The 27,225-nt window shown below is 32.3% G+C and overlaps 2 protein-coding genes across 2 annotated transcripts in view; both read right to left on the reverse strand.

Annotated features, from left to right (window-relative positions):
- Positions 1-7,389, reverse strand: part of LOC145322772 (putative 3',5'-cyclic phosphodiesterase pde-5) — a 30,452-nt gene extending 23,063 nt beyond the window's left edge. Inside the window, exons 1-9 of the mRNA XM_080165028.1 lie at positions 7,330-7,389; positions 6,442-6,488; positions 4,769-4,869; positions 4,058-4,130; positions 3,099-3,132; positions 2,748-2,831; positions 880-934; positions 611-694; positions 137-235 (exon numbers count right to left, since the gene is read on the reverse strand). Coding sequence (XP_080021154.1) covers positions 137-235; positions 611-694; positions 880-934; positions 2,748-2,831; positions 3,099-3,132; positions 4,058-4,130; positions 4,769-4,807 — 468 coding nt within the window. The 5' untranslated portion in view covers positions 4,808-4,869; positions 6,442-6,488; positions 7,330-7,389. The remainder of the gene's footprint in view (positions 1-136; positions 236-610; positions 695-879; positions 935-2,747; positions 2,832-3,098; positions 3,133-4,057; positions 4,131-4,768; positions 4,870-6,441; positions 6,489-7,329) is intronic.
- Positions 7,390-8,166: 777 nt separating this feature from the next.
- Positions 8,167-26,812, reverse strand: LOC145323125 (uncharacterized). Its single transcript, XM_080165513.1, has 8 exons — positions 26,718-26,812; positions 20,150-20,230; positions 19,728-19,776; positions 19,253-19,368; positions 18,543-18,639; positions 18,027-18,089; positions 9,162-9,203; positions 8,167-8,327 (listed from the first exon to the last, which is right to left on the reverse strand). Exons 1-8 carry the CDS (start codon positions 26,739-26,741, stop codon positions 8,167-8,169), a joined length of 633 nt encoding a protein of 210 aa, XP_080021639.1. The 5' UTR covers positions 26,742-26,812.
- Between the last annotated feature and the right edge of the window lie 413 nt (positions 26,813-27,225).

The raw sequence follows: 27,225 nt of genomic DNA on the forward strand, positions 1-27,225 counted from the left end.
GGCAGCTGACTAGCCCTGTCTCATAGTTAATAACTCCAGCCTGGAGTTATTTACTATGAGACAGGTTTATATAGAGTATTATATTTAGAGTCAGGTTAAAGAAACACCCCATTCTTATAAGTTTCTCAAGATTTACCTCAGTATCATAATCAGAGAAGTTGTTTCCTTTCTTCCTAACAAACTCTAGAACAGCTTCAACCTCACCATCCTCAGAACAAACAGGATACACCATCACCTGAAATAAATATTTTTTATATGTTCTGAGGATTAATTAGTTTAAATAAATGTTATGTAAGATTTCAATTGAAAAAATCTTTACATAAATGTAATTGAATTTCTTTTTGTGTGTTTTTATTAAAAGATCTCGCTAACTGCTTGACCGATATATTTAGGTATTCTTTACACCTAGCATCTAGGGACTTTATCTCCAAAAGGGTAAGATTAGGTCATAAAAGTAGCCTGAAAACATAACAAGAATTAAGTCTAAAAATAAAATAGCCTAAAACCATCCCGAAAAATATAGGATAAAACTGACCAAACAAGTATGAGACAATTGTCAATTGACAATATTGTATCGTAAAACAACAGTTTTGATATTATAATGCCTAACCTTGGCAGCCCCTGTAATTTCTGGCACCCCGTCTGGATAATCTTCATTCTCTATTCCAGTATTCACACACAATACTTTACCAATCTGAACAAAATTAGCATTATATTATGAAATGAAAAAAGTAAAAATAACTATGCTTTTGTATGTAAAAAAAGTAAAAATTGTATTTAATAAATGGGAGCAAATCATTAAATATCCCGTCATGGGGCAAATAATCATTATCATCCCATAGACAAAACTACATTTTAAAAAAAATTAAAATTGGTCACCTCTGCACAATGAGCCGCTAGTGTAGTTCCACTTTGAATTGGCTGAATTTCAAACCTACAAAAATATTCAGATTAAATCAAAATATGTCTGCTAGTTGTTTCATGGATTTTGAGTTAAGATTTTGCCCATATAATATTTTATTTTATCCAGAGCTTGATCTTTAAATCATTTTAGTGGTGATTTAAAGATCAAGCTCTGAAATGCATTAAAGGGGGTGTATACATAACTAGGTAAAGCAAGGGGGTTGATACATCCCCTTTGAGATCCACCCCAATTCTGGAGAATATTGACTCAGATACCCAACTAATATGACAATACTTACTGTATACATTCTGGAGAAAGTTGACTCAGATATCCAGCTAAAATGACAATACTTACTGTATAAATTGTGGAGAAAGTTGACTAAGATGCCCAGCTAAAATGACAATACTTACTCTATAATTTCTGCAGAAAGTTGAATCAGATGCCCAGCTAAAATGACAATACTTACTCTATAAATTCTGGAGAAAGTTGAATCAGATACCCAGCTAATATGACAATACTTACTGTGTAAATTCTGAAAAATATTGACTCAGATACCCATCTAACATGACAATACTTACTGTGTAAATTCTGGAGAACATTGACTCACATACCCAGCTAATATGACAATACTTACTGTGTAAATTCTGAAGAATATTGACTCAGATACCCAGCTAATATGACAATACTTACTGTGTAAATTCTGAAGAATATTGAGACAGATACCCAGCTAATATGACAATACTTACTTTATACATTCTGAAGAATATTGACTCAGATACTGTTATGACAATACTTATTGTGTAAATTCTGGAGAATATTGACTCAGATTCCCAGCTAATATGACAATACTTACTGTGCAAATTCTGGAGAATATTGACTCAGATACCCATCTAACATGACAATACTTACTGTGTAAATTCTAGAGAGAATATTGACTCAGATACCCAGCTAATATGACGATACTTACTTTATACATTCTGTAGAATATTGACTCAGATACCCAGCTAATATGACAATACTTACTGTGTAAATTCTGGAGAATATTGACTCAGATACCCAGCTAATATGACAATACATACTTTATACATTCTGTAGAATATTGACTCAGATACTGATATGACAATACTTACTGTGTAAATTCTGGAGAATATTGACTCGGATACTGATATGACAATACTTCCTTCATACATTCTGGAGAATATTGACTCAGATACTGATATGACAATACTTACTTTGTAAATTCTGGAGAATACTGACTCATATACCCAACTAATATGACAATACTTACTTCATACATTCTGGAGAATATTGACTCAGTTACTGATATGACAATATTTACTGTGTAAATTCTGGAGAATATTGACTCAGATACCCAGCTAATATGACAATACTTACTGTGTAAATTCTGGAGAATACTGACTCAGATACCAGCGCAAGCTAATATGAAAATACTTACAGTGTAAATTCTGGAGAAAGTTGACTCAGATACCCAGGTAGTATGACAATGCTTACTGTGTAAATTTTTGAAAATACTGACTCAGATACCCAACTAATATGACAATACCTACTTCATACATTCTGGAGAATATTGACTCAGTTACTGATATGACAATACTTACTGTGTAAATTCTGGAGAATATTGACTCAGATACCCAGCTAATATGACAATACTTACTGTGTAAATTCTGGAGAATATTGACTCAGATACCCAGCTAATATGACAATACTTACTGTGTAAATTCTGGAGAATATTGAGACAGATACCCAGCTAATATGACGATACTTGCTGGGTAAATTCTGAAGAATATTGAGACAGATACCCAGCTAATATGACTATACTTACTGTGTAAATTCTGGAGAATATTGACTCAGATAGCCAGCGGATCTTACAAGGTAAACATTCACCAGATCGCATCCAATGGCATTCCTAAATGTACACGCAATTTTAACAAATACTAATATATTTATTAAGATTTTGGTGGAAAAGTTTACTGTCCATTACCCCTCTTTTCTAACCCTTGAAATATTGGAATTAAATTTTAAGTGGAAGCATGTTTAATACAAACAGACAGACATGAGTGACTTGTAAAGTTGCTTTGCATATTCAAATTCTAATTATCATAAATTAACATTGCTCATCTATAAATATATGAATAAGTTATACAAATCTAATTAAGTTTAAAATAAAACTTACCTAATGCACTGTGCCACCTCCCACATAAGCCTTTCTAAAAAAATATACATTTGTTACAGAAATTTTGTGATTAATTTATTTAAAATTGAATTTTTTCTTTTTATATTAATGTATAAATAACATTTATTTTTATCATTTTTTTTGCTGTCAGCTTTCTTTGAAATGTAATTCCTCATTTTATAAAAAATTTTAATCTTTACTAAACCTTTTAATTTCACTGTTTATTAATAAAGCTCTTTTAAAGTCAGTATGTGGACATGTTGTTTTCTCGAGTGCTATTTAAGACAAACTGCATAATTTTTTTGTGAAGACTCCATGTACATACAAATGAGCATCCAATGTATAATTTATTTAAGCATAAATCCCTTTTCCCTCTTTTCTTTCCTTTTTTTTGACAGCTAAACATCTGCTACATAACCATTGGTATTTCTTGTTTTAATCCTTGTCCAATTAAATCTATCTGTCAGCAATTTTATATCTATGCATTAGAACCATTTACTTATATTAATCATATCTGCTCACCAGTATTTTTCATACTATAAAATTCATGCAAATAAAAATGCATTGGTTATAAGTAAGAATATTTTTCTGCTTTTATAAACATTTTTGCTTAAGTGCCTACGTAAAAGTACTTGTTTGCTATTTAATTGAAAAAAAGACTATTATTAGAAAGTTTTTGTACTTTCCCAAAGAGTGCCTGTCGAGGACTGAAAAACCCTTGTTTTTTTTAAATAAATTGAAAATAAGGGGAGGAAGGTTAGTTTTTTCCCCTATGCTTAGCCCCTGAAGGCCTTCTAATTACCCAATATAAAACCTAACCTAAAATAAAAATAAACAAAAAAACTACTCCTCCCATCTATATTCAATTTATTTTAAAAATAAGGGTTGGGGGTTTCTATGCTCAATAAGGCACTTTGAGAGAAAAAACACTGATTTGCAGGAACTTTGACAGGCCTTACCTTTATTTAAATCTCCAGTTAGATATTGTGTTAGTTCCTTCAGAACTCCTCTCTTATCTTTATCCAAGCTAAACTGAAATATAAAATTCATTAACAATTTTGGATTGAAGTTTAGATGTATTTATTCTTTATTGCATTGCATTGTATTTTAGACATTTGTCTCAAATCATTTAGGATAAACTCTTGACGATGAATAACTATTCCCCCCTCCAAAATAATATTGACAAAATTACGAAACTCGAACGGAAAAAGTTTAAGAATGTTGAGCTAGCCAATATCAGCTTTAGAATTTTAATGTTTTTGATTTAATATTAGCATATCTCTCTCTCTTTTTCTCTTACTCAATCTCTCGATTTACCTTTCTCTCTTTCTATCACTAACTCTCCCCAGGGAAAGAGGAGATATTATTTATTACACTAGTCCCCAAAAGTTTGTAATAGCTTCATCTTATTCGTTGGCATAAAAACTTTGGGTACTTTTATCGAGTTTTGATTTGTTGGTTCATTGAGTTGAACTTTCAAAAGTTTCAACCACTAATTGTAATCTACAGAAGTGGTATCAACATTGTCAGCCATTGTCTTATCCCTTTAGATCCTTGTTTCCCCATCTCTCTCTCTCTCTCTTTCTCTCTCTCTCTCTCTCTCTCTCTCTATCTCTCTCTCTCTCTCTCTCTCTCTCTCTCTTTCTCTCTCTCTCTCTCTCTCAACTTACCTTCCATTCTGAGAGAGTAGATCTTGTTGAGGACACCATTGCTGTTGAACATTCAGTGTCAGATAATTCTCTCTTGTCATCCAGTATTTTCTCAAGAGTATCTAAAGTAGTAGTAGGATGTATGTATGTGTGATTTAGAGTTTTCTCTTTTCGTCAATTTGGACATGATAGAATTGTCCTACAGATTTGAAACTTTTCATGATGATTCCTATAATAGTTAGGTATAATTTAGAAAGCGTAGCAACTCTACAATTGTTCCCAGAAAGTGCGTACGTCCATTTAAACTCTTTTTACAACATTTTCTATGTGATATTATTATCCTATATATCCAATTTTTTGAATTATAATTACTAGGACAACAAAGTACAATATTATAAGCGACACATTTTCTAATAATGTTCCTAAATTGTAAGTATGTCCTTTAATCAGTATCCTGTATTTTATGCACCAAATTTACTTACAATTTTGTTATACATTTATATTCTGCTCACACAGTTCTAACAAGAGTTAATGGTCGTTTGTCCTATCGTTTCAGAGCTTCGCTTTTATGGATGTTGTAATCCTTATTTACATCCTTGTTGTATTTGTATGAATAAAATCCTACATAAAAATATAATAAATTAAAAGTGTTTTTTTTCTAAATATTATTTACCTTATGTAAAACAAAAAAATTTAATAAACGTGATTTTTTTTGTAAATTTAAAAAAGTACATTTAATCGTACTGTGCTTTCCTTCAAAGCGCCTATGCAGCAATGACCCCCCCTCTCTTTTAAAATAAGGGGGCGGTGTATTTTCTAACCCTTCAGAGCTACCACGTACCTAATATAACGTAACCTAACTTAACTTAAAGTAATAAAACTAACCCTTTCCCCCTTCTTTTTTGAAGTATTTTATGAAGAACTTGAGGGGATGGGAGTTCTGTGCTCTACTATACACTTTAGGAGAAACCACCGGTCGTACTTTTAAAAGTATGCTTTTTTATAACTGAAAATATTTGCTAATACAAACATTTTTGGAAATGTTGTCATTTTTAAAAGCAAATTTACGTATAATTTTGTCAAAACATATGTATTAATATTTTGTTCTGACACTTCACAAGAGTTAATGTTCGTCTGTCCTACCGTTTCAGAGCTTCGCTTTTATGGATACAATATTACTTTTTTCTAACTTATCTTGGACTTTTAAACAATTTTAAACTAATGGTATAATATCATACATAATTATTAAATAACTTACAAGCAATAAAATTATCAAATTACTGTATCTATGTTGCTTTTTAAGGAGTTAAGTATTGAAACAAGAAAAATAAATGAGATCATGTAAAATGTAGGGGCAATAGGACTGTAAATTATATTGGTATCCAAAGTTTTTAAACAACTGTTATCATTTGTTGGCTTAATAACTTTGGTAACTTTATCAAATTCGATGGTTCGAACTATCAGAGTACAACCTTTTCAACCAATAATTTAAATCTACAAAAGGTGACATTTTGTTTATCATCATTGAGGATGTGCATAACTTTATCGTCCATTGTCTAATCATATAAGATCCCTGGCAAAAGTAAAATAGTATTTTAAAACCCTTCTCATAACATTGCAACGTTAAATACTGACAAACAAACCAACAGTACTGAATTATAGAGTAGACCGGTACTTTTAAAGTATATACTAACCTACATCAAAATTGTCTAAAACATATGATTTCAAAAATTCAGTATCTCTAAAATTTTTCCATGGTTAAAAATAAAAAATATATATATCTTTAATTATCTTAATTATCGTTTATAAAGGTTATCATATATTCGTCTAACCTATTATAGACTTCAATTTTTATAAGAATCGAAAATATGGTTAAAAATATGGATGATTTCATCGGTAGTTTCTATGCGAAGCTCTTTATAGTGTTTACAAAAAACAGGATAAATTTAAAAACTTTTGGGCGAAGTATCCATAATGAAGTCATATTAGAATAGCCCATTATTCTAATAATCATTCGGGAATTTTCGGCCAAAAGTTTTTAAATATACCCCCTTTTTTCTGTAGGCACTATAAAAAGCTTCATTCTTTACACGCAAATCGTGTTCTAATAAAATTCTTAGCTTCCCTCGCACTGTTTTAAACCACCGGCTGTGCCACTAGTATTTAAAGGATGATATGCAGTAAAAATAGACATGAATGGGAAAGGATTTATTCCAGAGTAATAGAGGGGACAATTGGATGTTTATTACGCTAGTCCCCAAAGTTTTATAATAGGGTTTTCGTATTCGTTTGTTTAACAACTTTTTGGACTTTTATTAAGTTCTGATTGGTTGGATCCTTAAGTTGAGTGTCCAAACTTTTTAACCAATAATTGAAATCTACAGAATGGTTAATTATATGCATTATCATTGGGGATGTACATCAAAATATCGGCTGTTGTCTTATCCCTTTAGATCCCTGGCGGGGATGGGTATATTCCCACAATTCAAAAAATACAGAAGGATAGCGGAATAAAATTTTTCGAGGAGGTTGTGATAACCCACCTCCCCCAGGTTTTCATAGAATTTTTAAGCATGGAATTCCTTGTATTTAACCAATTTTTAATAAGGTCAGGTTCTGTCGCCTCCAAGACACCATTAATTACTTCTAAAATCAATCAATCAAGGTTTTTTCTTTAATTCAAAGTCCCCCTTTGAACAATTTGTAAGAAATATGTGGAAGGGTGTTAATTTCCTATCATATAAATTATTAAATATTTTTTGTCTGTAGCGAAGGACCTAACTGAAATGATATGGTTCTGCTTTACAGTGAAGCTTTTTACAGGTACAGGGAAGATTCTAAATAATTTTGGAGGAGGATATTTTAATCCTCGCCAAAAATGCAACCACCCCAAAAAACAGTTCTTTTTATAATCTTAATGTTAGACTGGACTTTCACCTTCGACCCCCCCCCCCCCCCCCACCTATAAGTCCCCTATATGTTTCAAGGCTCCCAACCGCTAGTAATTTTAATAGCAGCATGTCAACTTATATCTGATGCTATTTAGGAGACATAAACCATTGAAATTTTAAGTCTATTAATTTTTCGAGGTGTAGAGTAAGCTATTAATATATAAATATATCTATAAGCGCAAATACAAATTAAGTTAAATAATTTTGACATCTGTGATTGGTGGATTGAAAATTATCTGCGCCCTGATTGAAGAAGCTTAAGTGACGTACATCATTCAACCAATTAGAGCGCAGGTAGTTTCCAATCCACCTATCCTATTGGTCAAAATTTATTAACTTAAATTGGATTTGCGCTTTTAAATGATGAATTATATACAAAAACGAATTTTATAAAAAATCCTTAAAATTTTATGCAGATTTCAAATCATTAAAACTCTTTCCAATTTTTATAGCTTAGTGTAGAGGAATTCAATACTGATAAGAAGAAACAAATTCAAGATTGATTCCTGTAGAACACGAGTTGAGTGCAGCGGCTAGACCCTCAGGTTGGGACTCTATGAAACCCTGCAGGAGACCAGGCTGACGGGCTAACAGGCTGCTAAACTCCTCTGGCGATAGGGTCAACTCATCTGAATAACAAGGAGGATTAGGACCAAAGAAATATGTCAAATGTTTGAAAAAATATTTATAGATATAGATATACTGTATTTTGGTCAGATAAAATTTTTTTTTGTGGTTTTAGACATGTAGATGAACGAAACATATACAGATTGACCGACAGTCTAACTTGGGTTAATTTTAAAGTAGCTTCGCTTTCTTATGTCAAAGAAGACCAGACAATAAGTATTTGAAACATATAATACCCGGCCGTAAATGAGCGCATCGGATAGTTGTAGGGGAGGTGATTGGAACGAGTCTCGGCCCAAACCGCGTCATAACTAAAGATTTTAAAATAGTACAGCTGCTTTGTAAATTATGCAGTAGAAATAGTAAGGGGAAAGCCAGTACTTTTTGTTTGTTCAATTCATACTTCAAAGCAAAGGTCGTGCAATAAAATGGTTGGCTGTTCAGCTAGTATTACTTATGACAAATTAAAAAAAAAGAGAGGCAAATCTATCAGTTGTTACTTAATATCTAGGAATGTCAATTTTTATGAAAGTATAAATAATGGCAATTTCCTTAAAGCTACATAATCAAGGACATCAACCTATCCTCCCCCCTTCATTCTAAAATGATTTGAGAATAAGAGGGGATGTGGGTTAGATTTTCATTTTTATTTATAACTTTATGTAAGGTTAGGTTAGGTTATATTAGGTACTGGATAGCCTCTCAGACATACAAAAGTCAGACATAGAAAAAAAATTAACCTCCCTTATATATTCAATTTATTTCCAAAATGTTGTGAGGAAGGAAGGGGGGGGGGGGGTTGTGCTCAATAGATAGAACCCAAAAGATATATTTACCAGTTTCCATATTTCTTCTGTTTCTACTCTCTACCTGGGGCTCTAAATATAGATAGAAGATTTTTATAATGCGTATATACATGACGTCATAATGGCCTGCCATTGGTCATTAAAAATAAATACTAGCCTGCTATTGGTAATTTAGTCTGTGTATTGGCCTATCATTGGTCATTTGTATTGTATGGCGTCATTTTTTTAAAGGCACTATAATGAGCTTTATATAGCTTGATATTATGTGGTGAATCTTTACTGCAAGCATCCTGTCACTCTTTCGTTCAGGTTTTAGGCTAGTTTATATATTTATTCCCCAATCATAAATAATATATGATTACATTCAATTTTTCTTTTGGGAAATCTACTGAAAAACTACGTGATATTTTTCTTACTTTTTTCAATACTTAATTTCACTGAAAGCAAGGATGACAACACCCATAAAAACTCAAAAATTCCAACGAAAAATCCAATTTTGGTGATCATAGTGAGTGATTGCGCTTTAAATATCAAAGAAACATTCTTTGGAAATACGAGCAAATTAAACGAAAAAAATGTTATATTAAAAATCTAAAAAAGCAACTTGTCTAAATTGGACGTACACACTTTTTGCGTATAAAATTATACCAAACAGTATCAAGAATAATCTTGTAAAGTTCCAAGAGGACAATTTTATTAAAGCAATCCGTTACGGACGTAAGGACAGGCCGACATTAAGTAAAACCACGTTTTTAAAACCAACAGATGAGGAATGAGAAACTGTCCCAATTTTGTATAACTTTAGCGGAACAAGTTCCAATTACGTCATATTTTTCTTTCCCGAAAAAGGGAGGGGGGGAAGAAAATCTCTTCAAAAGAGATGGGGAAAACCCCCTTTTCTCCCATCTCTTTTTTCTTCCCCCCTTCCCTTTTTTTCTTTTCCCCTTCTCTTTTTCGGGAAAGAAAAATATGACGTAATTGGAACTTGTTCCGCTAAAGTTATACAAAATTGGGACAGTTTCTCATTCCTCCAACAGATCTATAGTATAGATGTATAAACAGATAACTACCTCCCCCCCCCCCCTTTTCAAGAACCTTTTTCATCTGCTAGCAAATTGTTTGATGCTTATGGCTATGTAAATATTCTAGAAACTATTGGTTGTTTTTCAAAGACCCAATTAAGAGTCGTTACAAGGTTCTTGGGATGGGAACATACATTTATTTAACCCCTTCCCCCTCTAGTGTTTTACTCTAATTTAATTATCGATTCGGGGATAGGTCTTCCCCTGAACTCTTTGGTGGCTGAACTACATTCTTATTTGAATTCTAAAGATTTTTATCATTCAATGTCCTATCCCCTGTATCCCTGACTATCTTGCAACTTTTTTACCTTCTTGAAATGAAAGACATCTAAATAGAAAACTAAAAGTTTTCATAAAACTTATAATTTCTAGTTTTAGATAACATAAATAATTTAAAACAACAGTCCTTTGACTTATTTTTTTTTGAAAATCACTGAATTTTGTTTAGAAGAGTAACCTTAATGATTTACTCTCTAAATTTAAACTAAAATATTCTATATTTTGTTATTATTAAATATTCTCTCATTGCCCCGCCCCACTTGATTTATCTTCCTCCCTCTCCCTCTCTGAATATCTTTCTATCTCCCTCTCTGTGTATCTATCTATCCTACTCTTTTTTTCTCTCCCATATTTAGTCTCCAATATTTAATATTGCTCTCACTAAAAAAAATTGGTTTCAAAATAAATTTCAACTCACAATTACAGAAGAATTTTAGACATGAAACAACTGTAACTGTTCTGTTGTAATGTAATTAATTTTAACAGGAACAGCCATAACAATTACTCTTGGTGTATTAGTTCATGTGTGGTTAATAACAATTGGATTTAAGAACTAAATGGATAGTTTTCCAATTTTTTATGTATATGAAGAAGTTAGCGCAGAAGAGGGTGTATTCACCCCCTGACATATTAATTTGGACGAACACACCTCATTAGAGCCCCTCTGTATACCACTGAGCTAAAGAGGAGGTCAAGTAAAAAAGTCACATTTTTTAAAGCTTTGTAATTATGTAAGCGTATCATATGATATTCAGTATATATTTTTTGTGTATATTCCCCTACCAAAAGATATGTTTTTTAGCAATTTATATCAACACTCCTCAAGGCCGCACCTCCTTACACCCATTTGTCGGTAAAATAAAACCTCACTTGTCTGTTATACTCATATGCCTCCCTTGATTTTGATTTAATAGGGGGTGTCTGTAAAGGTAGGTTTACTGTTATTTCCATAAATCCTGAAAAAGACGACATTTGTGTGGTAATGATATGCAGCATCAGTTTGTGTGACGCACTCAAAATAACAACAAACAGAAAAATATAGAGAGGTATTGTTTGGTTGAACTCTTTAAATAAAGTTTTATATATGTATCCCACATTCATATTTTCTCACTTAAAATTTACTTATTTACTCAAAAAACTTGACATTTTGTACCTTTTGTATCAAATATGGACACAACCCAATCTTTCCCGATTTAGTATAATTTTTTGAGGAACACGACTCCAGTGACATCATATTTTTCTTTCCCGAAAAAGGGAAGGGGGGAAGAAAAAAAGAGATGGGAGAAAAGAGGGTTTTCCCCATCTCTTTTGAAGAGATTTTCTTCCCCCCTTCCCTTTTTTGGGAAAGAAAAATATGACGTCACTGGAGTCGTGTTCCTCAAAAAATTATACAAAATCGGGAAAGATTGAGATGTGTCTCAAAAATGTTACATTTAAATATTTTCTTTAGATCTATGCATCTATAAACACTGAATTTGAATAACCAATCTACATGCCAGCCACCATTTAACAGGCAGATTATTTCTTTAACATGGCTCTATGCAACTTTCTAAGTTAAATCTGTAGATTTGACGTTAGAAATTATTGAAAAAAATGAAAAAATTTGCTAATATTAAAAAGAAATAGAAAATTGCATGTTAATTATCCTTACTTTTGAATTTTTTGCATAAAAATTCCAGGAAAACAATTTTTTCTTTATAATTATCTAAATCTGAAAAAAATATAATTCCTTCACAGGAGCCGAAAGATAAAATTTGCCTTTCTGAATAGAATATAATTAAACAAACTAATGTAAAAACATACATGTTTTGTAGAAAGCCTGCAAAATTTGAAAAGTTTATTATTGTAAGAAAATTTAATAATTATTTAAATACAAGAATTTAGGCAACACACCTAAAACTTTGACAATCAACTTTTTGATTGCATAACCATGTTCTGGATACCTCAACAACTTTGCCTTTTTTTTTGGCAAAGGCTTTCCTCTTTACTCTTACAATTTCTAAGTCTCTAGTAGTGGGGTTCCATTAAACTAGAGTACTGTACCATTTGCGCTAATGCCGCGTGCAAAAATGACACATTTTTATACACCGTATCCATATTCAATATATCTATGATTATTTAGAACCAGTGATGTAGATGGTTTATATTAAAGAGAATGAGAGAGAGAGAGAGAGAGAGAGAGAGAGAGAGAGAGAGAGAGAGAGAGAGAGAGAGAGAGAGAGAGAGAGAAATAGAGAGAGAGAGATACTGAGAAAAAATATATTATTGAATATTATAGAAAGGAAAGTTAGGTAGAAATATTGGGATAGGGGGGATGAGGAGTGGGATTAAGCCCTTAAAATGTTTGTGTGTATATAATCTGATTATAATGTATTAAATTAAATTTATATCAGCATGACGTCAGCCAAAGTTCTCTTTAATCTAATTGAGATGAGTAATGCTGCTTATCAACATTGTAACTACTTTGAAATTAAGTGTGTACGTCCAACATAACGTCAGCCCAACCGAACCAAATATGCATGAGTTGTATGTTACCTAATGACGTCAGATAATGTATTTTTACTATAACTAGTAGCTTTACCAACCCCCAACCCCTCCATCAAACAAATTTTTTTAATAAAAAATTAAATGTTAGTAAATCAAGTTTTCTTGAGGAGTGTGGATAAATTTTAACCACATAAACAACATAAACCCAGCCCTGCAACAATACTAATACTACCATGCAGTTTAAGAGATCTTAGTGGACATAGAGAGTCAGAGACATAACCACAACCATAAGTGTGCGGAAAGGGGGGGGGCAACATCACCCACCCCTCCCCTCCCCCCCCCCCTTAAAATTGAAATTAGAAGGCCTACTTTCAATCTTTTTTACCCCCTTAGATTCCAACACCATCCTTTGGCATAACTCTTTATGCCACTGCGAACACAGTAATAGTGTCTGACTGATTATGACGTAACAAAAAAAAATAGCCAATGAGAGGCCAAATTAAATTTTACTTTAAGTCAATAACGGCCTCTCATTGGCTAATTTTTTTTTGTTACGTCATAATCAGTCAGACACTATTACGGTGTTCTGCCACTGCTGAACTGCTTACTACTCTATGGAGGTACTAGCAGATTCGCCCCCAGCCTTTTAAAAAAAAATTGGAGGGGTTATTTTATTGTTTTTTGGGGGGTTTAGGGTGTCCCCCCCCCAAGAAAAAGCATAAAACCATCACAGGACCGGTAGGTATATTCCCTGAAGAGCAGAATCCAATCGGTTCAGTGGTTCTTAAGGGACGGACGGACGGACGGACGGACGGACAGACGGACAGACAGACGGACAAACAGACGGACAAACAGACGGACAAACAGACGGAGAGACAGACGGAAAGACAGACGGACAGACAGACGGACAGACAGACAGACGGACAGACAGATGGACAGACAGACGGACGGACAGACGGACAGACAGACGAACAGACAGACGGAATGAAAGACGGACAGAGAGACGGACAGACAGACAGACGGACAGACAGACAGACGGACAGACAGACAGACGGACAGACGGACAGACGGACAGACAGACGGACAGACAGACGGACAGACAGACGGACAGACAGACAGACAGACAGATGGACAGACATCATTCTACTTTGTATTATAGATGATTCTAGATTATCTGATATCTTTATTAGACTATAAAAGTTTTAAAGATTTTTAATCAATATAATAGATTTGAAATCTGCATAAAATTTTAAAGATTTTTTATAAAATTCGTTTTTTATATAATTCTTTATTTAAAGGCGCAAATACGATTTAAGTTAATAAATTTTGACCAATAGGATAGCTGGATTGGAAACTACCTACGCTCTAATTGGTTGAATGATGTGCGATACTTAAGCTTCTCCAATCAGAGCGCAGATAGTTTTCAATCCACCAATCACAGATCTCAAAATTATTTAACTTAATTTGTATTTGCGCCTTTAAATAAAGAATTATATAAAAAACGAATTTTATAAAAAATCCTTAAAATTTTATGCAGATTTCAAATCTATTATATTGATTAAAAATCTTTAAAACTTTTATAGTCTAATCTTTATTGTTTTTTACTATTCCATTACTTATGTACGTAATTGTCTTTGTTTATCAATATGATTAGGAAAAACCCCAGTCATTAACAAAATTATCTATATTAGTATAACAAATATAATTATATCAATTTATGATTATATTTGATTTCTATAAATAATTCTATCTTTTGCAAAACATTTAATTAGATATAGAGATATTGTATATTGTTCACGTGTATATATATCATTTACAGACAATTTTTCACGAATATTGAAATAAAAATCAAAGAATTTATACTAGGTTTGTTGGCCCGGGCCATTGCCCCCTCGGGTTTAACAAAACTGGTTTTAATTTTATGTACTTCATGTATAATTTTTCATTTATTATCTGAAGAAAGGTGTTTATTATACGATGCGATAGAAAACTATTAGACAGTCTACCTACATATTATATTTTTAAAAGCGAAGCTTTTCTATAATTAGGGTCGGTCCGTCCGTACGTCCGTCACAAACGGATAGCTTTTTCCCGTTAATTTAGGCATGTTAGAATTGTCCTATCGATTTCAAACTTTGCAAGGTGATTCATCTAGTAGTTAGGTACGCTTTAGAAAGCGTAGCAACTCTATAACCATTACAAGAATGTCCGTACGTCCATTTTAAACACGTTGATTTTTTAAACTTTTTTTATCAACAAGTTTAATATGATCTAATCATCCGATTGATCTGATTTTTGGTATGTTGATTCCTGGGACAACAAAGTATTATAAGCGAAGCAACTCTATAATCAAGTCCTTAAAATGTAAGTATGTTCATATACATTATCTTGTATTAAGCAGTTTTTCAACAAATTTACTTACAATTTTGCTTCGACTCTTATACATTTATATTCTAATTATTCAGTTCTAACACTATATAGGTGTTAATGTCCGCTTGTCCTACCGTTTCAGTGTTTCGCTTTTAGGGATGTTGTCATCCTTGTTTATTAGCAAAGCTACTGTATAATCGCTTGAGTTTGACTATCCTTCTGGCTTTCCATACTCTTAAACTCTTTCTCTCTTATTCTTTCTCTTTTTGTGTATCTACGTAATAGTTCTTGTTTTTATATTCTCTTTAATAAAAACAAGGACGACAACATCCATAAACGCGAAGCACTGAAACGATAGGACAAACGGACGTTAACACTTATTTAGTGTCAGAACTGAATAATCAGAATATGAATGTATAAGAATCGGAGCAAAATTGTAAGTAAATTTGTTGAAAAACTGCTTGATACAGGATAATGTTTATGGACATACTTACATTTTAGGACTTGATTCAGTGGCGTGCGAACCGAAGGGGGCATTTGGGGCAATCGCCCCCCCCCCCCCTAGCGACCAAAAAGCCCCCCCCCTGCCCCCCCCTGCCCCCCCTAAATGTTGAAAAATGCCCCCTACCCTACAAAAAGCAAAACTATCCCAGTTTCCAAAAAAAAAGAACAAGAAATACTCAACAAAAAAAAAATTTTGGCGCTTCGCGCCAAACAGACAGTTAATATTCATTTAACCTTAACAATTTTTTTAATTAGTGTAGAAATTAGGTTAGAATCACTGCACATAACTAGGTAATAGGAAGTATTTTATTTTGTATAATATAAACTTTTTACCAAAGAAATTTTGTACATCCCCAATGATGATACACAAAATTACCCCTTATATAGATTACAATTAGTGGATGAAATGTATGGAAACTCGACTTAATTAACCAACCAATCAAAATTCCATTAAAGTCCCCAAAGTTGTTGAGCCAACGAATAAGAAAATTTTATATGAAATATTGGGGACTAGTGTAATAAATAGCCCAAAAACCCCTCCCTCCCTGCATATTTGAAGAAAAAAATTTGCGCTTCGTGCCCTTCCAAATGGTTTCTGCTTTTTATCAGATTGTTTATTTTGTTTTTATTTCTATAAAAACATGTTTAAACAACAAATATTTAATCAAAAATTTATTTTATATAAAAAAGGAACAGCGTTGATATTTATATAAGCCCTTTTCTCAACAATGTATGTCTGTCTAAATGAATAACTATATATGATGTCATATTATTTTCAGGATAATTTTATCATTTTTTTTGTGTACATACCCTTACAAAAAGACATGTTTTTTGGGGGATGGGGAAAGAGGGATGGGGGAGAAGAGAAGGGGGGGAAGAGATGGGGGATATAAATAAAATAGGGATGGGAAAGAAGGGATAAGGAATAGAAGGCCCATAATCAAATAATCCCACCCCTTAAAACGCCCTTATTTAAAATTAGTATATATAATTTAAATGCCCCCCCCCTAAAGCAAAGTGCCCCCCCGGGGCACTTTTATTTAGGGGGGGGCAAAATTTTACAAAATCTTCAAAATGCCCCCCCCCCCCCTAGACAAAGTGCTTCGCACGCCACTGACTTGATTATAGAATTGCTTTGCCTATAACATTACAATTTGTTGTCCCAGGAATCAACATACCAAAAATCAGATCAATCGGATGATTAGATCACATAAATATTTGTTGTTAAAAAAGTAAAAAAATCAACATCTTTAAAATGGACGTACAGACATTCTTGTTATGATTATAGAGTTGCTACGCTTTTTAAATCATACCTAACTACTAAAGGATTAAGGAATCACCATGCAAAGTTTGAAATCGATAGGACAATTCTAACATGCCTAAATTAACGAAAAAAAGCTATCCGTTTGTGACGGACGTACGTACGGACGGACGGATCGACCCTAATTATAGAAAAGTTTTGCTTTTAAAAATTATTTTCATCTTTAGACAATTAATAAATCAATAATATGTTACTACGTGTAATAATATTGATTTAAGAGCGGTTTGACTAAAGAAAAGCATTCGACAACAAAACTTCATATTTATTTAATAGTTATTTCTCGCATCGTATTATAAACGGCTTTCCGCGGATATAGAATGTACAATTATAAGATTAAAACCAGTTTTTTAGCCCTGAGGTGTCGAAGGCACGGGCTATAAAAACTGGTTTTAATCTTATGATAGTACATTTTTATATTCGTAGAAAGCTGGATATAATACGATGCTAGACATAGTTTTTTCGTATGGATGAGAACCGGTTCCTATCCACCGGATTCGAATGAATACGAGAAATAGAATTCCTACCACATTTTAGAAACTAGAAATAGTGTCTCTATAAAAATGGACAAATGTTACATTGCTTGGCCGAATTATTATTCGGACGTCAATAGGATTATTCGGCAAAACGTTAAAATTTGTCGACTTTTTTTGGAGACACTATTACTAGCTTCCGCATTTATTTTTATATTAGGTAAACATGACGTCATTCTATTATCTATTATGCAACTGCGCTTTGTTGGGTAGGTATAGGTTCGAATCCACCCTAATTCACTGTCACAACTAAAGACGTTAATCAAAGACTGTGCAATTCAATAGGAACTCAACTTAAAGCTCTATCTATCTATCTACTTACTTCCATTTTTCCTCAGATCATTACTAGACAAGGATTGCCCTCTATCTCTCATTTTTGTTGTTCCTATATAAAATTTTGATTAAATGGTTGACCGACAAACCTCCTTAAGGGATAAACCAACTAAAGGTCAAAGGTCACAAATTTTGAATTAGGTCCGTGTGTATTATAGCCATACTGGATTTGATTGTTAAATTGTTTTACAGTTAACGGTTTTTGTCCTCAAATTTTGGAAGATTTTTTTTATTATTTCATAATTTCTAAAAAAATCCTAGTACGTTTTTCTTTGTTCTTAGGATGTATGTCCTTTAGTAGGTTTGTCCTTTTAGGGGATTTGTCGGTTTACCATTTAATTTCATTAGAAATGACAAGAAAGAAAAACTTTGTCATACTATTTCAATTTTTCTTAATTTATTTTAAATTTAATTTCCGTCAATAAAGGCTAGCTTTTCTGCTTTAGCTTTTTAGAAATACACAAAAAAACAATACAAAATAAATAGAGGCATTCTTAAAATTTACCTTTTGTAGGTTTTTGAATCTCTTGAGGTTTATCTCCGTTGTTGATTGGTCTATTGTGTTTGGCTCGCATTTTTACAGCGTTTTGTTGGCTCAGGGCCTAAATAGGAATATAAATAAAATCTATCTATCTATTTATCTATCTCTATATCTATTTATCTATCTACTTACCTATCTACCTCTATACCTACCTATCTATATACTACCTACCTTCCTAAATCTCTCCCTATCTACCTACTTACCTACTTATCTATCTATCTATCTATCCATCCATCTATCTATGTATCTACCAATCTACCTACTAACCTAACAGCCTTCAACAAACCAACCTACCTACAACCGTATAACCTATGTACATAACTTATCTATCTACCAAAACTACCTACCTATCTATCTACCTACCTACCTATCTATCTATCTACCTACCTATCTATATATCTATCTATCTATCTACCTACCTATCTATCTATCTACCTACCTATATATCTACCTATTTATCTACCGACCTATAACCCAACCTATCTACCTACCTACCTATCTATCTATCTTTATATCTATCTATCTACTTACCTATCTATATACAAACCTACCAACCAACACACCTACCTCCTACCTACCTATCTATCTATCTACCTACCTATCTATCTACCTTCTTACCTACCTGTTTACATACCTACCTATCTATCTATCTATTTATTTACTTATCTATCTACCTTTACTTTAGAAGGAGTAGTATTTGTACTGCCAGTACAACAATTGTAGTGAAACCGGTTATGGGCCTTAAGAGGATCCTTCTTGATACCTCTTTGTACTGAATTGCCGTTCACCACTAAAAAAATAGTAGAAGTTTATGCTTATTACAATTTGATAAAAAAATATCTAAAATTAAACAAAAAGAATTGGAGTGATCCTTTAAAGCAAAGAAACGTATCCAATAATTTAATACTATCGGATACTCCCTTAGCATCTAGAGACTTTGTATTTGAAGGGGCAAGTTGGGGCCTTTAAGATAGCATAAAACCTTTTCAAGAATTAAGTCTGAAAATAAAATAACCTAAAGCCATCACACGACCTATGTAATGCGTACTAAAAGTAGAAAATCCATTTGGTTGAGTAGTACCTAAGATCTTAATCTTCATACAAACAAACCTTACTACTTTATATAATAGGATTATGGGAGATGTTTACCTTTGAAGTCGAATTCTGATCTTGCTGAATGAGTACTGGGGCTTGAAATCTAAAATAAAACAAGGATGACAACAAACATAAACGCTTAGTTCGACAAATCAAGACGGTCAGACAAACGAACATTAACAAATATAGAGAAAAAGAGCATTTAATGTTCAGAATTATTTAGAAGTCATATTAGAATTATTCAAAAATGTATCACAAACTATTTTTAAAGATTTCTGATAAAGATTAATTTGGAATTGCTACGCTTTCTAAACCTTACAGAAATGTTACAGGAAGCATCAAACGAAGTTTGAAATCTTAAGGTCAATGCTAACAGGCAAAAAAACACACCACCATTAAAGAAAAACAATCACTAAAAAGTTTACCTAATATTGGGAGCTAGAATGTTTTATGATTAAACTCTATTGCCCTCTTACCTCAGATATAACTTGATATGGAGACAAAGGTTGAGATGAAATATCGTCTTCTTCTTCTAATTCTGTTACAACTATTTCAACCTAAATAAGAGTTGATTATTATTAATCTTCAGTGAGAAAGAGAGGGGACAATGGGCTGTTTATTACACTAGTTCCCAAAGTTTTATATTAACGTTTTCTTATTCGTTAGTTTAACAACTTTGGAGACTTAAGTGAAATCTGATTGGTTGTTTCACTAAGTTGAGTGTTCAGACGTTTAAACAACTATTTTCAATCACTTGAAGGGGTATTATTCTGTATCATCATTTGGTATGTTCATCAATTTATCGGCCAATGTCTTATCCCTTTAGATCCCTGATTAATCCTTCATCATTATCAGAAATCTTATGGGATAAGACAATGCACACTGGTCCGAAAACGGAGATTTGGGTCAACAATTCGTTTTTAGCCGTTTTTTGGCCGATTTCGATGCCCAATACGGCAAATTGGGGGTTTTAGGGGTCAGGGAGTCCATTTATGAGAAAAAAAATATATGACCTCGAAGGTCAAAGACCTTTAAAATGACCTTTAAAGTCTGATTTTGCCGTTCTCGTGGTTTTATTGGACATTTAGGGGGGGAAGGAGGTGACACAATCAAGGCGACACTGAAATACGTTTTTATAGGGGATTGCATTAGCTAAATTTCATGTGAAGTAAAAATTTTTGTAAAATAAACTGGTTTTGCACCAGCTGAATTTCAAATTTTCGCCTTTATTTATAGTTTTAACCCATTTATATAAATATATATATATATATATTATATTATTAAGACATACTTTTAAAAAAGAATTTATTTGATACTTTAAAGTCTTGCAAATTGTAATTTTTAATTAATGAAATATTTAAAATTATTAAAGCCCAAAAAATGTGTTTATGTTTAAATAGAAGCAGACGAACATACACGCGAACGCACACACACGAACGCAGACACACGAACACATAGTTTCGACCAATCAGAAGCAAGAGATTTTTCTTAATTGTCCAATGAGAACTCAGTATTTTGGCTTTGACCAATAAGAGACAAGGACCTTTGTTTCGACCAATCAGAGGCGAGATTGGCTAAGCTAGATTGTGTAGGCAGAAGATTGAATTAATATATGTATGTTTTACGACACGTATATTATTTTTCTTTATAATGCACAAAACGAACATAATCGGATGCCATATATATCGTAAAATATGAAGCTAATTACAATACCAACAAATTCTCTTTAATAAACATGCGCGAAACTCGGAGAATACTCACTAAGAAAATTTTGCCAAACTTACCCTTATCTTAAAAACTGAGAAAAAAAACACATTTTTGCATTTTGTACCATTTTTTGTGTTATAAATAATTTTTGAACTTATATAGGACTTATTTTAGTTGGACAATTTCCAACATGCGGATATTTGATTTTATCACATTTAAGCAAGTATAGCCAATTTATCAATGTCAACAATACCTTCTTAGATTTTAGGGTTCTGCAGCTTTGGCCCCAAATTATTTCAAAAAACATATTATCAACATGGGTTGATATTTAAATAAAGGTGGCCCAGGATGTCTTTGAAGGCTGGCAGGTCAACTTTTGTCTAAATTGATGGGTAGGAAAAATTGAATCGTTGACCCCTCCAGACCAGTGTGCAATGGATGATAAATTGATTTATATTCTCAATATTGTTAAACAAAATTACCCCTTTTTCAGATTGATATTAATTGTTGAAAAGTTTTGACACTACTAGTTTGTTACTAACCAATTAAAATTCAAGAAAAGTATCGAAAGTTTTCAAGTCTACGAATAAGATTACGTGGATATCAAACTATGTGTACCAGTGTAAATTAAAGTACAATGATAATACAATATAATCCTTATACTAAAGTAACATGATGTTTGTGTGTTTGTGTGTGTGTGTGTCGTGTGTCTGTACCAAAGGATCTCGCTAACCGCTGAACCGATCGAGTTCACCTTAACTGGGTAGCTTCTCATACGTCCCGGGAAGGTTTATAACTATTTTTTTTTTTTTAACTAAAATTAAAAATGAAGGGATGGCTCCCCCCCCCCCCCCCAAAAAAAAAATAATTAAATATATTTCTAAATAACCACTTTTAACTTCTCAAAAATCACAATCCTTTATATAAAACAGAATGTCAATCTGTATATCTGTAGCAAAGGATCTCGCTAACTGATAGGGGTTTCCTTTGGAATGAAGCTTCTTATAGGTCCAGGGAATGTGTATAATTCTCAAACCAATTATAGTCGAAGTAAATAGTGTCTTAAAACTCATTTACTTTAAACCATATCAAAATTATCATATGCGACCACTTTTAACCTAACTTGCATATCGCTATAATGCCAACTGTTTTGGCACAAAAAATCGTCCTTAGAGGAAAGTAATCATATGTTAAGATATGACAAGCACAGTAACTATAGCTTTTTATAGTGCCTATTAAAAATAACGTCATACTGGCTCACCATTGGTCAATTAAAATGTATACTGGTAATTTAGTCTCTGTATTGGCCTGTCATTTATCATTTGTATTGTATGACGTCATTTTTTAAAGGCACTATAAAATGATTCACAGTAACTAAATCTCCACCTTGTGTCCATCCCAAGTTACCATCAGGAAATGAGAAGGGATAATTATGAAAAATTCTTAATTCTATCTATCTATCTATCTATCTCAGGGAAAGGGAGGGTCATTCTATTTTTGGATAGGATTGGGTTTTCTTTTATTATGTTTGTTAGTAGAGGAGATACTCTATAAGTGGTAATGTCTGTCCTTCTGTCTGTCTGTCTGTAATAATGTCCTGGCCCGATTCCCTTCTCTTAATTTCCCTTGTCTTATCCTCCCCTTCTATTCCCCTTCCCTTTTATATTCCTCCTCTTCTATTCCCTTCACTATCCCATCCCCGCCCCGTATTATTGCAAACAACTTCGCTGCTTATAGACGTAATAGTCCTTGTTATATTATTTTTTTTATAGAAATTCTAACTTTATGAGCAGCTTATAGTGTCTATTAATAAATGACATTATACAAAACAAATACCCAGTGATAGGCCAGTATTAATTATAATTGGCCAATGGTAAAATGAATACTGGCCTGTCATTGGTCATTTGTAATGATACCAAACACCTTAGCTGCTAATAGGGGTAATAGTCTTTGTTTTATAATGTTAGATCGTGTGAAGAATCATAAATCTGGATTTAGGTAGATGCAAAAAATACAGCCAATAGACATCAAGCCTTTTAAAGGAGATCTAATAGCATGTTATAAAAGTTACAACTGTTTTGGTGCCAAGACATTTCCAAAACTTTAAATTTATCATTATGTACAGAATGGTTTAAAATATATGACGCGGTTTAAATTTCATGATAAAGCCCCCTGTCCATGATTCCAATATAGATATGAAACCAGGGAGGGAGGGGACAATGGGCTTTTTATTACACTAGTCCCCAAAGTATTATAATAATGTTTTAATAGTCGTTGTCTTAACAATTTTGGGGACTTTTATTGAACTTTGATTTGTTGATTCATTAAGTTGAGTTTCCCAACGATCAACCACAAATTGTAATCTACAGAAGGTGTAGTTTTGTAATTCATCCTTGGGGATGTACATCAATTTATAGGACATTGTCTTATCCCTTTAGATCCCTGATATGAAACTGTCATAATTTTAGATAAATCGGATCATGTTGTACAAAAATATTGTTTTTATTAAGTCAGGTAATTTTTGAAAAAAATTTACGTGATTTTATCGAACTATTTTTTATAAAATTATATTTCACATATTTTTAGCATACTTTGAAGAAACTTTTATAGATATGCATACTTTTGCATATAATTAAAAGCAAAGCTTTTCTACATTTTACGTCCGTAAGGGATAGTTGTGATCGTTAATTAAGACTTTTTAGAATCATCTTATATATTTCAAACTTTGCATGATTATTCCTGTAACGGTTGGGTACAATTTAGAAAGCATAGTAACTCTGTAATCATTACCATAACTGCCTGTTGTCTGATTTATTAAGCATCACTTTTACAGATGTTGACAATGTCATCCTGGCTTTGTATAAGCAAAGCTTCTTTGCAAGCTGATATTGATTGTGCGTATGGCTTTTAATTTTCTATTAAACTAAGCCACAACTTTGGATGACTTTAATAAACTTAGTTTTCAAACAAACTAATCCTTTTTTACATAAAAATGACGTCATACAATACAAATATGACCAATGACAGGCCGATACACACACTAAATTACCAATGGTAGGCCAGTATATATATTGATTGACCAATGGCTGGCCAGTATATATTTTGATTGACCAATGGCTGGCCAGTATATATATTGGTTGACCAATGGCTGGCCAGTATTGCGTCATATTTTATAGGCACTATAAAAAGTTTCGACTAGCATATTTACGAATTTAAAAAGACATTTTTTTTTATTAATTAATTATTTCTTATTTACCTAATACACCATAAGGTTATCTAAAATTTCCAATAAAAAAACGATATTTTTACAATGTTTTTTTTATGTTTTATATTGTAAAGATTTTGATAAATCTATTTATGAAAAATTCCATTATTCTGAAAAGGATTAGGAGAGACTTTCGTGATGAATAGAACGATAGATAGATACAAGGGATAGTGTAATACAAGATAAAACATTCCAAAATTTAAAAAAAAATAGTTTTTTGATTGATAACTTTAACACCATAAGTTTTGTTTTAATAATAATCATTTTGAGAGGCAAAAAGTAGGGGGCAACGAATTTAAATAAAGATACCTTTTAAAACCTTTTAACGTTTTTTTTTTAATTTATTTAAAAAATAAGTGCCTTTTCTTAGATGTACGATTAAATTAATTTCAATTTGTACATCCTTGTATCCTAATATATAAGTAGTAAGAAAAAGTCTACTCTATAATTATAACTTGATGTATTTATTACTAAAGCAAGTTCGTTGTCTTATTCGTTGCTAGAGGATTCCTTAGGGACTTGAGGGGGACAAGACAATAGCCAATTAATTGATGTACACCTCAAATGATTTTACAATTATTGGTTGAAACGTTTGGACCCACAACTTAATGAATCAACCAATCAAAATGCATTAAAAGAAGTCCCCAAAGTTGTTAAGCCAACGAACAAGAAAACGTTATTAAAAGACTTGTCCCCTTCCTTTCTGATTATACGTTCCTTATAAATGTATGTTCCAACTTTCATGTACATAAAAAAAAACTTAAGCAAAGCTTCTTATAAATTACCAATTTTATTTGAATGGAAAAGCTATAAAATAATTTCAATATGGATTGTGTCATCCTTGTTATGATAAGATTACAAAGTTTCGTGAGATCCAAACTTAATCAGGACATATTCATATCAAACTTTCATATATCTACAGGGATAACACAATGGCCGATAAAATTAACTACATGACACACAAAATTATTCCACATGTAGATTAGAATTAGTATTTGCATTGTTGAAACACTCAATTTATTGAACCAACAAATTAAAATAAAGACCATAAACATATTGAAAAAAAAATTAAAACTTTTAGAAGGTAGAGAGGAAAGTCATTAAACTGTAATTCTTATGGTACCCAAAGTTTTACGAACACGCACTTTGGGTACCAATTATTTTAATTTTTAGAAGAGATATATTTGCTAATCATAATTGGGGATATTCATCAATTGATCGTCTTAAATTCCTTAAGATTATTTTGTTATCAAAAGCCATTCTAAAGTCAAAGTGTCTTTAATGGTAAATAAGGACTATCATATCTATAATAAAAAGTAAAACGATGTCTGTCTGTTTGTTTGTAGCGAAGGATCTCGCTTACTGCTTAACCGATCGGGTTCTCCTTTACAGGGTTGCTTCTCATGGGTCCCATGAAGGTTTATAACTATTTTGGGGGAGGGTACCACCACCCTACCAAGAGATATCGCCCCTAGAAAAAAATACTTCTCTCAAAAAAGAGACTTGAACGAAACATAAACCAATTATTTCTCTAATTAGATATTTTAAATAAAAAAGACATTCAAAGTACCACTAGAGGCCTCTAGGGGCGTAGCCGCTAGTTTATAATAAAAGAGTCAGTTACAATCTAATTTACTCATAGGCAAACCTATTTAAAATTAATTTTCAAAGCGAAGCTTTTCTATTATTGGGGTCGGTCCATCCGTCCGTCCATAAAGGTTAGTTCTTTTCGTTAATTTCGACATGTTAGAATTGTCTAATCAATTTCAAACTTTGCATGGTGATTCCAATAATGATTAGGTATGATTTCGAAAGTGTAGCAACTCTATAAATGTCCTTCAAATAGTATCCTATATATAACAATTATGTAACAAATTTACTTAAAATTTTGTTTAAACTTAGACATTTCTGATAAGTTGTGACACTTTGCATTAGTTAATGATCGTTTGTCCTTCCTTTTCAAGTCTTTGATTTTATGGATGTTGTCATACTTGTTTTTTTAAGAACTTTCATTCAAGTTATACCTTTTTACTCAAGGATGATTATATTATTGAGAAGCTGTGCTTTATTACCTGATATTCAACCCCTTCGTCCATCTCAGTTTAGAGAAACATTTTTATGGATTAAAGTTTTCTTTTAGTTTATAATCTCTTTTAATCTATGGTCTGAAATAAGTAAATTTTTAAAGTAATTAGAAGCCTCTAGGTGCACTTAAGTTACGAAGTGGAATGTTTTAAAATATGGAATAGGCCAGCTTTTATTGTGAGGGTGAAGATACCCTCCCCTAAATAGTAAAAAAAACTTCCCTAGACCTATACAAGTCTTCACTGTAAAGGAGAACCATATCGGTTCATTGGTTAGCGAGATCTTTTACTACAGACAAAAAAGCTTTTTTTATGATAGGTAAATAAAGGTGGAGGCAAAATATTTTCCTTTGGTGACATACCCACCCATGTCCTAGATTTAAAGAAAACAAACGTCAGTGGCCTGAAACATAAATAAACTGAAACTCAAATCAAAATATTAAACATTTCTTTTTATCAGGATTGAGATAGTTATCCTTAAGAACAAATACAAAAT

This window comes from Acartia tonsa, chromosome 6 (genome assembly GCF_053477335.1).
Source record: "Acartia tonsa isolate MP-2025a chromosome 6, ASM5347733v1, whole genome shotgun sequence".
Classification (NCBI taxonomy): Eukaryota; Metazoa; Arthropoda; class Copepoda; order Calanoida; family Acartiidae; genus Acartia; species Acartia tonsa.

What these genes read in the sequence shown, in the direction of transcription:
- LOC145323125 (XM_080165513.1), bottom strand. Translation starts at nt 26,741, where the DNA reads ATGGACGAAGGGGTTGAATATCAG. An exon ending in ACGAAGGGGTTGAATATCAG is followed by an intron (nt 20,231 to 26,717) that starts GTAATAAAGCAC and finishes ACTCTTATTTAG; the next exon opens with GTTGAAATAGTTGTAACAGA. An exon ending in ATCAGAATTCGACTTCAAAG is followed by an intron (nt 19,369 to 19,727) that starts GTAAACATCTCC and finishes CTATTTTTTTAG; the next exon opens with TGGTGAACGGCAATTCAGTA.